The sequence below is a fragment of the Schistocerca americana genome, chromosome 2 (assembly GCF_021461395.2).
Source record: "Schistocerca americana isolate TAMUIC-IGC-003095 chromosome 2, iqSchAmer2.1, whole genome shotgun sequence".
Lineage (NCBI taxonomy): Eukaryota > Metazoa > Arthropoda > Insecta > Orthoptera > Acrididae > Schistocerca > Schistocerca americana.
The window spans coordinates 894,167,297-894,182,268 of record NC_060120.1 but is presented as its reverse complement, the minus strand read 5'-3'; the positions used below and the strand labels follow the sequence as shown (position 1 = coordinate 894,182,268).

The 14,972-nt window shown below is 45.2% G+C and overlaps 1 protein-coding gene across 1 annotated transcript in view; it reads left to right on the top strand.

Moving 5' to 3' along the window:
• Nucleotides 1-14,972, top strand: part of LOC124594528 (high-affinity choline transporter 1-like) — a 378,310-nt gene that overhangs the window by 273,090 nt on the left and 90,248 nt on the right. Inside the window, exons 5-6 of the mRNA XM_047132900.1 lie at nucleotides 3,115-3,263; nucleotides 12,824-12,973. Coding sequence (XP_046988856.1) covers nucleotides 3,115-3,263; nucleotides 12,824-12,973 — 299 coding nt within the window. The remainder of the gene's footprint in view (nucleotides 1-3,114; nucleotides 3,264-12,823; nucleotides 12,974-14,972) is intronic.

Genomic DNA, 14,972 nt, shown 5'->3' with positions numbered 1-14,972 from the left:
CATTGCGCGATCGATACTACTATGCAAGTGATATTGATATGTGTTTGATATCGAGAAGTACCGCGAAAATGGTATTATATTCTAGCAAACCATGCGAAATTAGATATGTTCTTGTAATCACAGAGTCTGGAGATGTGTGTAGAAAAGCGAGTAAGCAAGCAGGACCAGACCAGAAAAAGTAATGCGTTTCTGCTGAGGGGGAAACGAGTCAATCTTTGCGTAACAGTTCTGAGAGTGATTTCAATACACTGAGGGCGCTCTGGTCACATGTTGGGATTGCATGAATGCCTGACCTCGCGGGAAGTATCTAGGGCCGCAAGTATACCTATGCTGCATGTGCTTATGCTGTCTGTCTTTGCGGTATATGTACAAATGATGTAAAAGGGGTGATTTTGTATGATGCTTTATACAAATTGTATGTTTACTACATCGACATGGTATGCGGTGATATATTGCTTGGTTGGAGATCGGTTTTATGCTGTAATATTCAAGCTCCTGTCCTCAGTCAGATAGCAGTGTAATTGAGTAAGAGTCTTTCCGTATTTGACGGAATGTAGAGCACTTTGCAAGGTTTAATGGTGGGTGCAATATGGCTATTTGTATAAAATAGTTTTTTGCGGCTGAAAGTCTCATCTGCTGAAAGAAAAAAAAAAGCCGGATGGTGCTTCCACACTGGTGGCATCAGTAATTCGGCGAGTAAATTCGATAAGAGCCAATGATAATCCCCCATTCATTCACAAGACTTCCTTTGTGCTGGGATATAGGAGTCTCTAAACAGCGATGAGAACGTTTGTGTATGTTGAAAGCAGGAAGGGTAAGATGTGATGGACAGGGTGCCACATTAGGACCATCAGGAGGAATGCATTCGGCGTTATTCCGCGCTATTTTCGTAAACATGCTGTGTTAGGACTGTAGTGTTGGCAGAAGCGCCAACACTGTGTTGCTAGAGGAGGCCGAAATGCACGCGTTTAATTACACGCTGACTGGCGTGAGGTCTGGAACAGGACAATATCTTGAGAATTGCAAATAAAGTACGTAGATGATGTAATACTTAACTTTAATCCACAATTGTAGAACATCTCTCTTGATGATACATGCTTCACATAATAAATATCAATGGAATACGGTGCCTTGCTAGGTCATAGCAAATGACGTAGCTGAAGGCTATGCTAACTATCGTCTCAGCAAATGAGAGCGTATCGGTCAGTGTAGCTTCGCTAGCAAAGTCGGCTGTACAACTGGGGCAAGTGCCAGGACGTCTCTCTAGACCTGCCGTGTGGTGGCGCTCGGTCTGCTATCACTGACAGTGGCGACACGCGGGTCCGCCGTATAGTAACGGACCGCGGCCGATTTAAAGGCTACCACCTAGCAAGTGTGGTGTCTGGCGGTGACACCACAGGACAATCATAAATCCTCCTACAAAAGTGATCGTTAGCTATTTCTGGGTCACTATACAATTTCCGAGAGGTCGACTTGGCTCTTATTTTACATATCCATGTCACTTCAGTATAGCATTCAGAACCTTTTAGATGGTGAGTGTCCATGCAGACGTTTCGCTGCGATGTGTCAGTCATGCTGGGGCAGTTAAGCATGGCTGGACGCAGCCCGTATGTCCCGTTAGGGTGACTAGGGAGAAAGCAGCTCGTGCTATTCTGGAATAGACTTCTATAGTGCAGTCTGTGACATCAGTATCCAAAGGTGTAGCGTCAGCAACGGTAAACACACGTGCTGCTGAGGCATTTTTTGTATGGGATTAGTGTGAGCGCCCCTTGGAATTCTGTGGTGAGGTGGACATGGGTGTGTGCTTACGTCAACTGATCGGCTAGGACGTGATGGCAGAGGAGGATGCGCTGCGGAATCGGGCCACTGCGAGCAGTCTGACTGATGGAGCCCTAACCAGCTAGCCTGAGGGAGGGCCGCCCATGAATGCCAGGGCGATGCTGTGGCGGCAGCGGGTAGCAGGGCGGCAGTGGCGTCAGGTGTCGAGTGGCAGGATGTGTTTTTTATTAGCTATCTTTTGTTTAAACTGTATTCCATCGATTTCACCGGCCAATAAGGTTGATGTGACTAAAAAAAGAAACTACCCCATACAAGCGTAAAATATCGATTTCATTTATTTTTCATAAATTTTTTTATATCAACTTGGTGTTAGCTGTACAATAGTTCAGGGGAGGGTGTGCATGAGTGGGTGACATGGAGCAGAACAGTAGATTAAGTGCAGAACCCTGGGTTAATTTTCATAATTTTTATATAAAACGCAGTACAATAGTTGAAGGGGGTGGGTGACAAAGAAGACTTATGTCCATCCTATCCAGCATAGGTTAAGTCCATTCCCAGCCAATTCCTAGGAAGATGTGGCGGGCGGATGACTTAGGTTAGTAAAGATAACCGAAGTGCCCTTTCTCTCCCATCATTTTCTTAGGTTAGTGGAGGTAGGCGAACTGCCCTTTCTTTCCCGCCATTTTCTTAGATTAGTGGAGGTAGCCCAGTTGACATTTCTTCCCTCCAAAAATTCAAACTTCCCACCAGGGGGGCGTGGCACTTTCCCGTCTTCTTTGGTAACGGTACTCGAATTATCAGCTGACGTCACGGCCGCCATCTTGGATTACGTAATCGCCGCCATCTTGGAAACGGTATTTGGGGTGACGGCGGCCTAGTCCCCATACTCATGTGTTCCAGCGAGTTCACGTGAGACGCATTTGGTGACCCATAGCGTTAACGTCACTTCACTATCATATTTCTGAAACTACTGTAACACAATTCTCGCATTCTGGCTATGCTCTGCTTACGTATCTCCCTTACTAGGTCTCGTATCTGCCACAGGCAATATTCAGTGAGTAGAGGTCATAATGTTTCGGTTCGTAAGTGTATATTCTCGTTGAAAGATATGTCACTCAGCAGTCATTCATACATGTTACATTGCAATACCAAGTAGTATAATGTCTTTTTTGGAACATTAAGTATCGAATGGTATCTGCAGTCACCAGTGAGATATCGACCTCAAAGAGAGTCCAACCAAAACTTTGTGCTAAGAAACAGTGTTTTCATCCACCTTTTTGTTTTACCTTTGAATGTTCCGTGCATGCTCCGGTAAAATATGGCGTGTTACTGCAGGCTCTTCTCTGGAGGTGATCCTGGGGCTGGACCGTGTGACGTCGGTTACGGTGAGCGCCGTGTTCGCCGCCGCCTACACCATGGTGGGCGGCCTGCTCAGCGTCACCTACACCGACGTGCTGCAGCTCATCTTCATCGTCTTCGGGCTTGTGAGTATCACACTTCTTATTCTCACCCATTCGTTACTCTGGGAATCACTGTGTGGTGTCAACACTCCATCTTCTGTGGCTCAACACTAGATTAATTGTGGATCATTGTACAGTATAATGTCTACATACTCCAGACACGACTGCAGATTATCTTGCCACAAATTGGATTCCGGACTGTACACGCGTGCCTTTAAGTTTAATGAAATAAAAGACAAGGTTTCTCATTGTGTATCACTCTTTTCCCAGAACTTTTGCCTTTAGAGCGTCAGATCGCAAAGGATAGGATCGAAATACTGACCATGTTATTTCTTTCTCTCTCGGGGCCGTTGTCCCGCTCCAACGCGGGGTCGGCTTTGTTATTACGGATTTGGCAGTGTTAGTTGCAGACGGTGGCCGGATGCTCTTCCTGACGCCACCCCGAACTCCCTGGGACGGAAGTAGTGTACCCCAGCTGTCTGCGTCGAGTGTAAGTCATGAAACAGTGCGAACGTTTTCAAATGTCTGTGAGTCGTGTAACGGAGGTGGAACTTGGGGACCGACCCGGTATTCACCTAGTGGGATGTGGAAAACCGCCTAAAAGCCACATCCAGGCTGGCCGCCATATCGGCCCTCGTCGTTAATACGCCGGACGGATTCGATCCGGGGCCAGCGCGCCTACCCGAGTCCAGGAATCAGCGCATTAGCGCTCTCGGCTACACTGGCAGGTTAAATACTGACCGTGTTATGTCTTTTCAAAAGCATGCGTGATGCTGCGGAGATTGTCACAATCCTACAATAAAAATTTAATGTGTAACTCTGTTAGAATAGAGAAGAATGTGAGTGTGGATGTTTTAAGTATGGTTGGAGGGGCCAGAAAGTAACATCGTATTTTCACATTAAATTCGTATGTATAAATTGCTAATGAGTTTGTATTTTTAATCGTTGAGATAATCACCATGGTTATCAACAACCTTTTGTCATCTACTGTGCAAATCAAAATAAAAAAATCAATTGGTATTTGAGATAAATATCTGGAGGTGGCATTTTGCACATCATCTACATTTTCACCATTTTTGCCACTTAGAAAACGTTGTAGTGATCGGAGTAAATGGAAATCCTATGGCACAGTATCGATCGAGTGTGGTGGATGAGGCAATACCTCTCACCCCAATCATTTATTTTTTAAGGTTTCGTCTTGCGCACTGCTGTCTTGCATTATCGTGTTGTGGAATAACGCCTTTTCTGTTGAGTACACCATTGCAGGCGCTCCTGTCTGTGATGCAGCGTCAAGGGTAACCGCAGCCATGGTCTCCGAGCTGATAGTCCATGCTGCTGGAAACGTCGTAAAACTGTTCGTGGAGATGGCTGTTGTCTTTCAAACGTCCCCATCTGTTGACTCAGGGATCGAGACGTGGCTGCACGATCCGTTACAGCCGTGCGGACAAGATCCCTGTCATCTCGACTGCTAGTGATACGAGGCCGTTGGGAAGCAGCACGGCGTTCCATATTACCCTCCTGAACCCACCGATTCCATATTCTGGTAACAGTCATAGGATCTCGACCAACGCGAGCAGCAATGTCGCGATCCGATAAACCGCACTCGCGATAGGCTACAATCCGACCTTTATCAAAGTCGGAAACGTGATGGTACGCATTTCTCCTCCTTACACGACGCATCACAACAACGTCTCACCCTGAAACTCCTGTCAGCTGCTGTTCGTGTATGCGAAATCGGTTGGAAACTTTCCTCATGTCAGCACGTTGTAGGTGTCGCCACAGGCGAAAAGCTAATCATTTGCGTAGCACAGCATCTTCTTCCTGTTGGTTAAATTTCTTCGTGGTGTAGCAATTTTAATGGCCAGTAGTGTATTACAACATCAGCTACGTGCGCGTCGTCAACTTCTCTGTCTACCTGCGACGAATGTGCAGAAACACGCTAGACGGCAACGGTGTTTGGAACGACGTGACTGGGGACAGGAAGGGCATCATATAGTGTTTCCGGACGAATTAAAGTTCTTTTTGTTTGAAAATGGTAGCTGACTTTTGGTTCGCCACACACAGGGCGATTGGCGTCACAGCGACTACATTCGCACAAGACATACAGCGCCAGCTCAAGGCTTTATGGTGCGAGATGCTATTGGGTACAGCCACAAAACACAGTTGGTTCGTGTCCAAGACACTGTGACCATCGTGGCCTACGTGAATGACATCCTGTGACCCGTATCACACCCTTTCTGCACAGGATTGCAGATGCAGTTTTTCAGCAAGATAATGCACGACCACATGTTGTTGCACGAACACGTGCCTTCTTGGTGTCACAAGATATCAGCCTTTTTCCCTGGCTCACCAGATCACCAGACTTGTCGCCAATCGAAAATGTTTGGGATACGGTGAAACGACAGGTGCAGCGCTGTGACCCAATGCCAACGACCACAGGTGAACTTTGGAACCAGGTGAATGCAGCATGGATGGCTATACCACAGGACTCAATTCGCGGGGTTATACGCATCGATGCCATCACGCATGGAACAAGTTATCAGGACCCATGGTGGATCCTGTGCCTACTAGGCAACAGGACACACGCTGAACCAGTGTGACTGCAATGTTAATCATTTCTGGAGAACATACCAATGTACATGCCCTGTGAATATGAAAGTCCTATCTCTAGTGGTCCAAGGTGATCTGTTTTTTTCTGAACCTGAGTGTACTTTCTAACGTAACTCTGAACGCCAGTACAATAAAAGCGCTGATGCAAACGTTGACAAAACTACGCAGAAGTAGCACACTAAGAAATGCAGTTTCAGTATCACAATCTAAAGAGTTCGTAAAATTACTAGTTGGTAAAATTACTACACGTTTCAAGATTCTGCAACAAACAGATATCTCCCTTTCGACTCCAAAGTATGAAAACTGCATATGCTAATTATAGAACTGTATTTTTTTTAAAACTGCTTTGAAATTTGTTATTTGTAGTGAACAAAAAACTACTTTAGAAGTCTGACCATTATGTTTAGTCCGCTCATCTACCAATTTTTGTCAGTATTGAGACATTAAGTATAAAATTTTGGAATATAGATAATGAAACTGTTAGGCAGTATAAATTACGTCCAGCACAGTCCACACACGCGTTTGAAATAATACACTTTATGTAATCACTCAATAAATACAAATACTGATTAGTGCATTTACAGGACCAAATGATACTCTGTCTGCAAGTAGTGAGATGATGCGTTGAGTCAGATGTTCTCGTTTGCATAATCCAAGCAGCCTCCTTCCGTTTGTGACTAACACATAGCACCTTTCTGAAATTGGATTTCAGCGTTTTATCCCTGTATAGTTTCCTGCAACGTGCTATGAACCTAACTGTGTTGCCTCTCCCTGATGGGATGATAACCGGTGAGTTGCTCATGTTCGACTGCATCAGCTGCTTGGAGGCTCTTGTGCAGCTGTGGCTGCACTTGTTATTCGTCCTCCCATACCCTACCTTCAACTTTTCCCTTTGGAATTTGTGCGCCGCTCTGCCGCATACGATTTTCCCACTGCTTTACCTTACCTATTCTTACAATATTTTTTACTGTGTAGTGACTCTATACATGGATAAGACCTAGTATATTTATACTGTGTATATTCACATAATCAGCATAGTCATGTACAAATTTCAGATATAAGAACATTGACGAAAGATGTTGTGTGCAGAGTGAATCACCTAAAACTTGCACTGCAAATACAGCGGAAATGGAGAGTGCTATTGATGTGCAGTTTTCACAGAATGGCTTGGTAGTCAAGGGCGCGTATTGTTGGCCAGTCAACAGATCGCAGTAATAATTAGAAACTTAATTCTTTGTGCATAATACACTTTTTATATACATTACTGGCCATTAAAATTACTACACCAAGAAGAAATGCAGATGATAAACGGGTATTCATTGGACAAATATATTATACTATAACTGACAAGTGATTACATTTTAACGCAATTTCGGTGCATAGGCCGGCCGCTGTGGCCATGCGGTTCTAGGCGCTCAGTCCGGAACCGTGCGACTGGTACGGTCGCAGGTTCGAATCCTGCCTCGGGCATGGATGTGTGTGATGTCCTTAAGTTAGTTAGGTTTAAGTAGTTCTACGTTCTAGGGGACTAATGACCTCAGATGTTAAGTCCCATAGTGCTCAGAGCCATTTTTGGGTGCATAGATCCTGAGAAATCAGTACCCAGAACAACCACCTCTGGCCGTAATAACGGCCTTGATACGCCTGGGCATTGAGTCAAACAGAGCTTGGATGGCATGTACAGGTACAGCTGCCCATGCAACTTCAACACGATACCATAGTTCATCAAGAGTAGTGACTGGCGTACTGTGACCAGCCAGTTGCTCGGCCACCATTGACCAGACGTTTTCAATTGGTGAGAGATCTGGAGAATATGCTGGCCAGGGCAGCAATCGAACATTTTCTGTATCCAGAAAGGCCCGTACAGGACCTTCAACATTAGGTCGTGCATTATCCTGCTGAAATGTAGGGTTTCGCAGGGATCGAATGAAGGGTAGAGCCACGGGTCGTAACTCTTCTGAAATGTAACGTCCACTGTTCAAAGTGCCGTCAATGCGAACAAGATGTGACCGAGACGTGTAAACCATGGTACCCCATACCATCACGCCGGGTGATACGCCAGTATGGCGATGACGAATACACGCTTCTAATGTGCGTTCACCGCGATGTCGCCAAACACGGATGCGACGATTATGATGCTGTAAACAGAACCTGGATTCATCCGAAAAAATGACGTTTTGCCATTCGTGCACCCAGGTTCGTCGTTGATTACACCATCGCAGGCGCTCCTGTCTGTGATGCAGCGCAAGGGTAACCGCAGCCATGGTCTCCGAGCTGATAGTCCATGCTGCTGCAAACGCCGTAAAACTGTTCGTGCAGATGGTTGTTGTGTTTCAAACGTCCCCATCTGTTGACTGAGGGATCGAGACGTGGCTGCGCGATCCGTTGCAGCCATGCGGATAAGATGCCTGTCATCTCGACTACTAGTGATACGAGGCCGTTGGGACCCAGCACGGCGTTTCGTATTACCCTCTTGAACACACCGATTCCATATTCTGCTAACAGTCATTGGATCTTGACCATCGCGAGCAGCAATGTCGCGATACGATAAACCGCAATCGCGATAGGCTATAATCCGACCTTTATCAAAGTCGGAAACGTGATGGTACGCATTTCTCCTCCTTACACGAGGCATCACAACAACGTTTCACCAAGCAACCCCGGTCGACTGCTGTTTGTGTATGAGAAATCGGTTGGAAACTTTCCTCATGTCAGCACGTTGTAGGTGTCGCCACCGGCGCCAGCCTTGTGTGAATCCTCTGAAAAGCTAATCAGTTGCATATCACAGCATCTTCTTCCTGTCGGTTAAATTTCGCGTCTGTAGCACGTCATCTTCGTGGAGTAGCAATTTTAATGGCCAGTAGCGTATGAATCACCTGAGTGTTATGTGCGTGATGCTAGTGCCACCTGTGTATGTACATATCGCTGTCCCATGACTTGTGACCTCCGTGTACATCACTTCTCAACAGCTCGTGCTTGCGTGACACGCTGGCTGGATTCGCAGAGCTGCTAGCTTCCGCATTCGGGAAGTGCGGCTCACCGAAACCGGTTCCAGAACGATAACTTTTGTTATTCCCCGCCACCTTACGACGCACCTGTTACAGCATCACCTGCTTTCCGCGGGCATGGGTGTGTGTGTTTGTCCTTAGGATAATTTAAGTTAAGTAGTGTGTAAGCTTAGCGACTCATGACCTTAGCAGTTAAGTCTCATAAGATTTCACACATATTTGAACGTTTTTCACCTGCTTTTCTCAAATCCGGTTTCCTGTAAACGTATTTTCCAACACAGTTTTTGGTTGATTGCGTAATCACTCCATTATCGGTCCTGGAAATGCTATTTTCGCTACCAGATGCCCTCTCTGACAGTAGGTAATGATGACAGTGTAATTGCTCTACTACATTACGCTCGTGACTGGGTTATCAGGTTGTTACTTGCTTGTTTCAAACGTCGGTTAATGTGATCAATGTGATTTTGTGGTAGAAGTGATGGAAAAGTAGTATTATTATTGGACTAACCAGATATTTAAATAATTTCCTTTATGTAATTAAAGAGAAGATTATCTTCATGAGATGGAAAAAGCTACATAACTACTCATATTGCAGCTAATTAAAAAAAAAAAAAACTCGTTCCGTTGCTAGTAACAAGATATTCGCTAATCGTGTGCACAGAAATACGATTGTCTATTTTCCCAATTACAAATTTTTCAACCATTTCCAATCTCAAAACCTTGTAGTAGAATGATATAATCGCGACGTATTTTATTCAAAACGCACTTGATCCGAGTAGAGGTAGGAAACAGGTTTCTCCGTACGAGTTCCCTGTCATCTCCTGCCATTCTAAGATCAAACTTATCGACTGGTTGTGGCCTTAGTTCCATCTTTTAACTGGCCGCCCAATGTTCCTCTTTCCTTTGGATTTGGGTTGTAAGGTCGTCTTTAGAATGCTTGTTTCTTTCATTCGCTCCAGGTGTTCCTTTTTGTTTTTTTCTTCTATTTTGTCATTATCTCTGTTTTGTTTAAACATCCTGTCCAATTTAGTGCAACGTTTGAGTGCTCGTAAAAATTTCATTTTAGCCGTCTGTACATGGCTGGAAGCCGTGATTCTTTGGCATACAATAGACCAATCACAGCCATTACCTTATAGAGTCTCATTTTTGTCTCTTCGTGCATCTTTCAGTGTTTGGTTATATTGCCATATATTTGCGTAACTTAATATCGACATTCTTACCTTCGTTAAAAGTAATATAACTCCTAAATAAAATACTGAACTTGTACAAATGGTTCAAATGGCTCTAAGTACTATGAGACTTAACATCTGAGGTCATCTGTCCCCTAGACTTAGAACTACTTAAACCTAACTAACCTAAGGAATCACATACATCCATGCCCGAGGCAGGATTCGAACCTGCGACCGTAGCAGCCGCGTCGTTCCGGACTGAAGCGCCTAGAACCGCTCGACCACAGCTGCCGGCTAAACTTGTTCCAAAGTCTGATCTTCAATTACAGTTTTGCTTTGTACTGGGTATTTCCAACAGTATGCCACTGCCATGCTTGAAGGAAATGGGACTCAACCGTTACCAAAAACATTATAAAGGTACTGAAGACCTCATTGAAGCTGATCTTCTGCTGACTACACTATAGGTGGCAAAAAATAATGACGCACCACGAAGGAGCTATGCAAACTGGTTGCAAATTGATATTCGTACAGGTATCGACGGAAAATGCAAAACTGTAAACTTTAGCGGCCGATGGATGAACATGTGAGCCTGCAGCGCAATTTCACCGCACAGCTGGAAAGGATAATAAACAGGTGACATGTCGATGCCAGCGCATAACATCTTTGCGACTTCCACACAGTGTACACAACTGGACAGTAACTATGCCTCGCAGAAAGGTGCGTGGACAATAAACGCAAATACCAGCAGCTGAGAGAGGACGTGTAGTTGACCTCAAAGAAACCGGTTTGAGTAATCGGCGAATCGCTCGACATTTGAATAGGAGCTGATATCAACATTCGACGATTTTTGCGGGAATGGGTGAACCGTGACTGAATACAGCGTCAAGAAGAAAGCGGTCGACCTAGATAGACGACACAAAGAGAGGAATGAGCAATCCTCAGAGAGGCACTCAGGGACCCGCGGCTATCATTATCATCGATCCGACACGCAACTCGTGCTTGAGCGACCCCTGGGACCATTAATAGGCGGCTTACAAAAGTGGACTGACCTCTCGGCGCCTCTCGTGCCAACAAGCCCGTTTGCAGTGGCATCGGGCACATTCAGCCTGGAATCTCATTGAGTGGAGTAGAACTGTCTTCAATGATGAATCCTGCTTCGAACTGAGCCCCAATAACCAGCGTAGAAGTGTCTGGAGACGGTCTGGATAGCGTGGTGAACCAACTTGGCTGTCGTCCGTCATACAGGCTGACAGCCAGGAGTGGTGGTCTGGGCAGCCATTTGATTTCACAACAGGACAATTTTGCTTGTCATCCGCTGCATCATTACAACACAGCGGTACGTCCACAGTATTTTACGCCACGTTTTGTTGCCCCTGAAGGGAAGCCATCTTGGGCTTACATTTGAGCAAGATGCTGCCCGCTCCACACGGCGAGAGATGCTGCTGTTTGTTTTCATGCTTGCCAAACCCTACGTCGGTCAGCAAGATCACCAGATCTCTCCCCAGTTGAGAGTGTTTGTAGCATTATGGTCAGGGCCCTCCAACCAGCTCAGGATTCTGGCAATCCAACACACCAGTTGGACAGAATCTGGCTCGATATCCCACTGTCGGACATCCAACAACTCTATGAATCGATGACAAGCCGAATGAGTGCTTGCATAAAGGCTAGAGATGGACCAACGCGTAATTGGCTTGCTCAATTTGTGAAGCCCTTTCTCTTGAGTAAACCATCCATTTTTTTCTGAAATTGTAATAATATATGAGCCTGTACATGTACATGGCCCACGGCCAGATCATCAAAGTTAGGCGCTGTCGAACTGGGACAGGACTTGGATGGGTGACCGTCCAGTCTGCCGGGCGCTGTTGGAATGTGGGGTGCAAACTGAGGAGCTACTTGATTGAGAAGCAGCGGCTCCGGTTTCGGAAACTGACACACGGCCGGGAGAGCGGTGTGCTGACCACATGCCTTCCATATCCGCATCCAGTGACGCCTATGGGCTGAGGATGACACGGCGGCCGGTCGGTACCGTTGGGCCTTTGTGGCCTGGTCGGGAGGAGTTTTGAACATGTACATCACATCTACCGAATTCTGTCCCATGCGGATAATATCTTCGTGGTGTGTCGTTTCTTTGTCTTAAGAGTGTATAGCGGTATAGTTGATTTCCGTAAACCTGTTTCTTTCCTGTTGTTCTTTCCCATCGAATGAGGTGCGCTTTTTCCATGATTTTTATCAAACCTATTTCTACTTCTTAATTTTGTGACCAGATACCCTTCTTGTCACCACATTTGTCAGTTAACCTAAGGCACCATCTGCATCTGAATCGTGTAAACATTGTTCTCCGTGGTGTCGTATTTTAACTGTTTGTATATTTTTTGGAGGCAGAGACTGGAGACTATCCCAGAATTTGTTTGAACGAGAGAGGAAAACTAGCTAAAATCCACATCGGCCATCGCTAACAATACCGCTGAAAGGAAACGATGTTATTTCCAATAGCAGCATGCCAGCATTGTGAAGAAGCATCAGTTGTTTCTTTTTTATACCAGTATTGAAATGTAACATAAGATCCGCGTTTTTCCTACGACACCGACGTGATGTCACGAGATTTGAAATGGGAAATTTATGCTTGCGAGTCTACATTATCGGATTGTGAATTTCGCTACGTGCATCTTGATTTCAGATGACATGGTAATGACCTCCCCTCGGGTGCATTAGACTTCTCTTTGCTGTAGTGTGTAGCCCTAGCCTAGTTATCCACTAAATTGCTCAATGTCAGAAAAACTGTGACTGCGTTTTCCAGGTGCTGTCGGCGCCGTTTGCGTACTCGCACCCCGCCGTCGACCATTCTGCCGTAGCGTCTGCTGATTGGCTGGGCACTCTCAAACAGGAGGACATCGGCGAGTGGTCGGACCTCTTGCTCATGATGATCTTCGGCGGACTCTCCTGGCAGGTAAGACACGCGCCGAACCTCAGTGTTGTTCACGAAATGTGCTTCAGACATGCGTATTAGGTACCAAGCGATGCAACCAAACACAGACACGGCGGGCGTCATTTCTGAGTTTTTACCTGAGATTGTTCTTGTATTTCTATTGGAATGGAATCATTGGCGTTCTTCAGTTCACACCATCGTAATGTTACGAGATCAGACATTGGAAAATTATGCTCGTGAGTCTAATAAATTATCAGCAGGACATCGGAGATTGGACGGACCTCATGCTAGCGTTGGGCTTCGGCAGGACTGTCCTAGCAGGTAACACACGGGTCCAATCTCAGCGCTATTCGCGTGCTGTAACGCTAGACTCGTGTGCGACTATTACAAATCAAGGTGCTAGGCACTTTTATTCTGTGCATTGGGATGGCTAGCAAAGAATGTGTGCCAAATATTGTATCAGCAAATCAAAAAACAGAGAATAAACAGAGTTACACCAGCATTTACAATTAAAAAAAGAAACTTAGGATCGAAACAAGATTGACACAAGAAAACAGGAATTTAATATTATAAAATCCTGAAAAGTAATAGCAAAAGTGGGTAGTGTGGGGAGAATGGTCGGCCTCTCGCTTTTCAGGAAACGCTTACTTAAGGGAAGATGCTGTCTGTTTTTGGTTCTCTCTCACTTGCCAGTCAGAAGATCTACGGCTCACTTCTTTCGCAGACTTCATGGCACTCAGTTGTATGGGAGACATTGTGACACTCGCTTCTAGTGGAGATCTGATCGACTGTAGATTAGACGTGTAGGTAGAATGGTATGTCCTCTTGTTAACTGCCGTGGCGTTGGATTCATTTCTGCCCGCACCGCTTAAACCAGGTTTATATTTCCGGTACGTATGTGAGATGTTTGTGTGTGTTGTTACCAGCAATGATGTTTATTTAATAAACTCAGATAAATATAATGGCATGTTTATTGTAGTATTCACACAGCTAGTAACCCGGTCGTAACACATGAGTAGTACAGTAGTTGTCGTAGGTTCAATTAACTTCCTCTCGTTGAATGCCGGTCGTTGCGGACAGGGGCCAACGCAGATATAATCATATATACCCAGGGATCAGGCTAATCTCAGCAATGCCACGAACGTTTATAAGGCGATAATTCAAAATCGCATGCATTCTGTGACATTTTCAAAAACTTTTAAGCATATATACTGTTTTATCATAGCATCTGAAAACCTGAATGAGGGCCCTAACGGGCGAAAACGGTGTTGTGGGGGAGTAGCTGGTTTGTCTTTTACCATTCACCTAAATCCGAACTTCGTCATTATATAAACTGTGGGTTTAGGACCTAACTGTTTATACAGAGTCTACACAGCTCAAGGCGTTCACTCATCTCTTGATGTTTCCGGTCCACAGGCCACTTGTATGTCGGCACAGCACTTGCATTGTAGCGAGTGGTGGGAATGTGGAGGGTGTGCTCCTGAATTACAGTTGTTAATCTTCAGTCTAATTCAAATACACTGAACTACATTCCAGATGGGGCACATATACCACATTGCAAATTGAGAAAATTTCACTGACACAGTCTTTTTCATTACATCTGTAGCCGTGATTGAATATTTGTACACGTCCAATGGTTTGACGCTATATTTTACAAGTGCCACATAACTGAGCGTATGTGTTGTGAAACGAATATTTCATCATCAAAAGCACTGCCTATTGGATTTTGTGATAATACAGAATTTAACAATGTTCTCAATAAGTAATGCATGTTGCGTAGTAAACCAATGAAGGGCACATTAGTACACGTAGAGTTGCAGAGTTGCTGTGCTATCCTTAGCTGTACAGCAGAAAATTTACGACTGACTGTGCCCTGCGAACGATTTTAAGACGTCTGCAAACAGAGGCATGATTGTCTATCAGAAGCGGAAAGGGAAAGAAACTCAAGCTAGAATTTTGAGCTGTTAAGACTCGGCGACAAACTTGAGTGACTTACTCAGTAGTAAGAATCCACAACTGG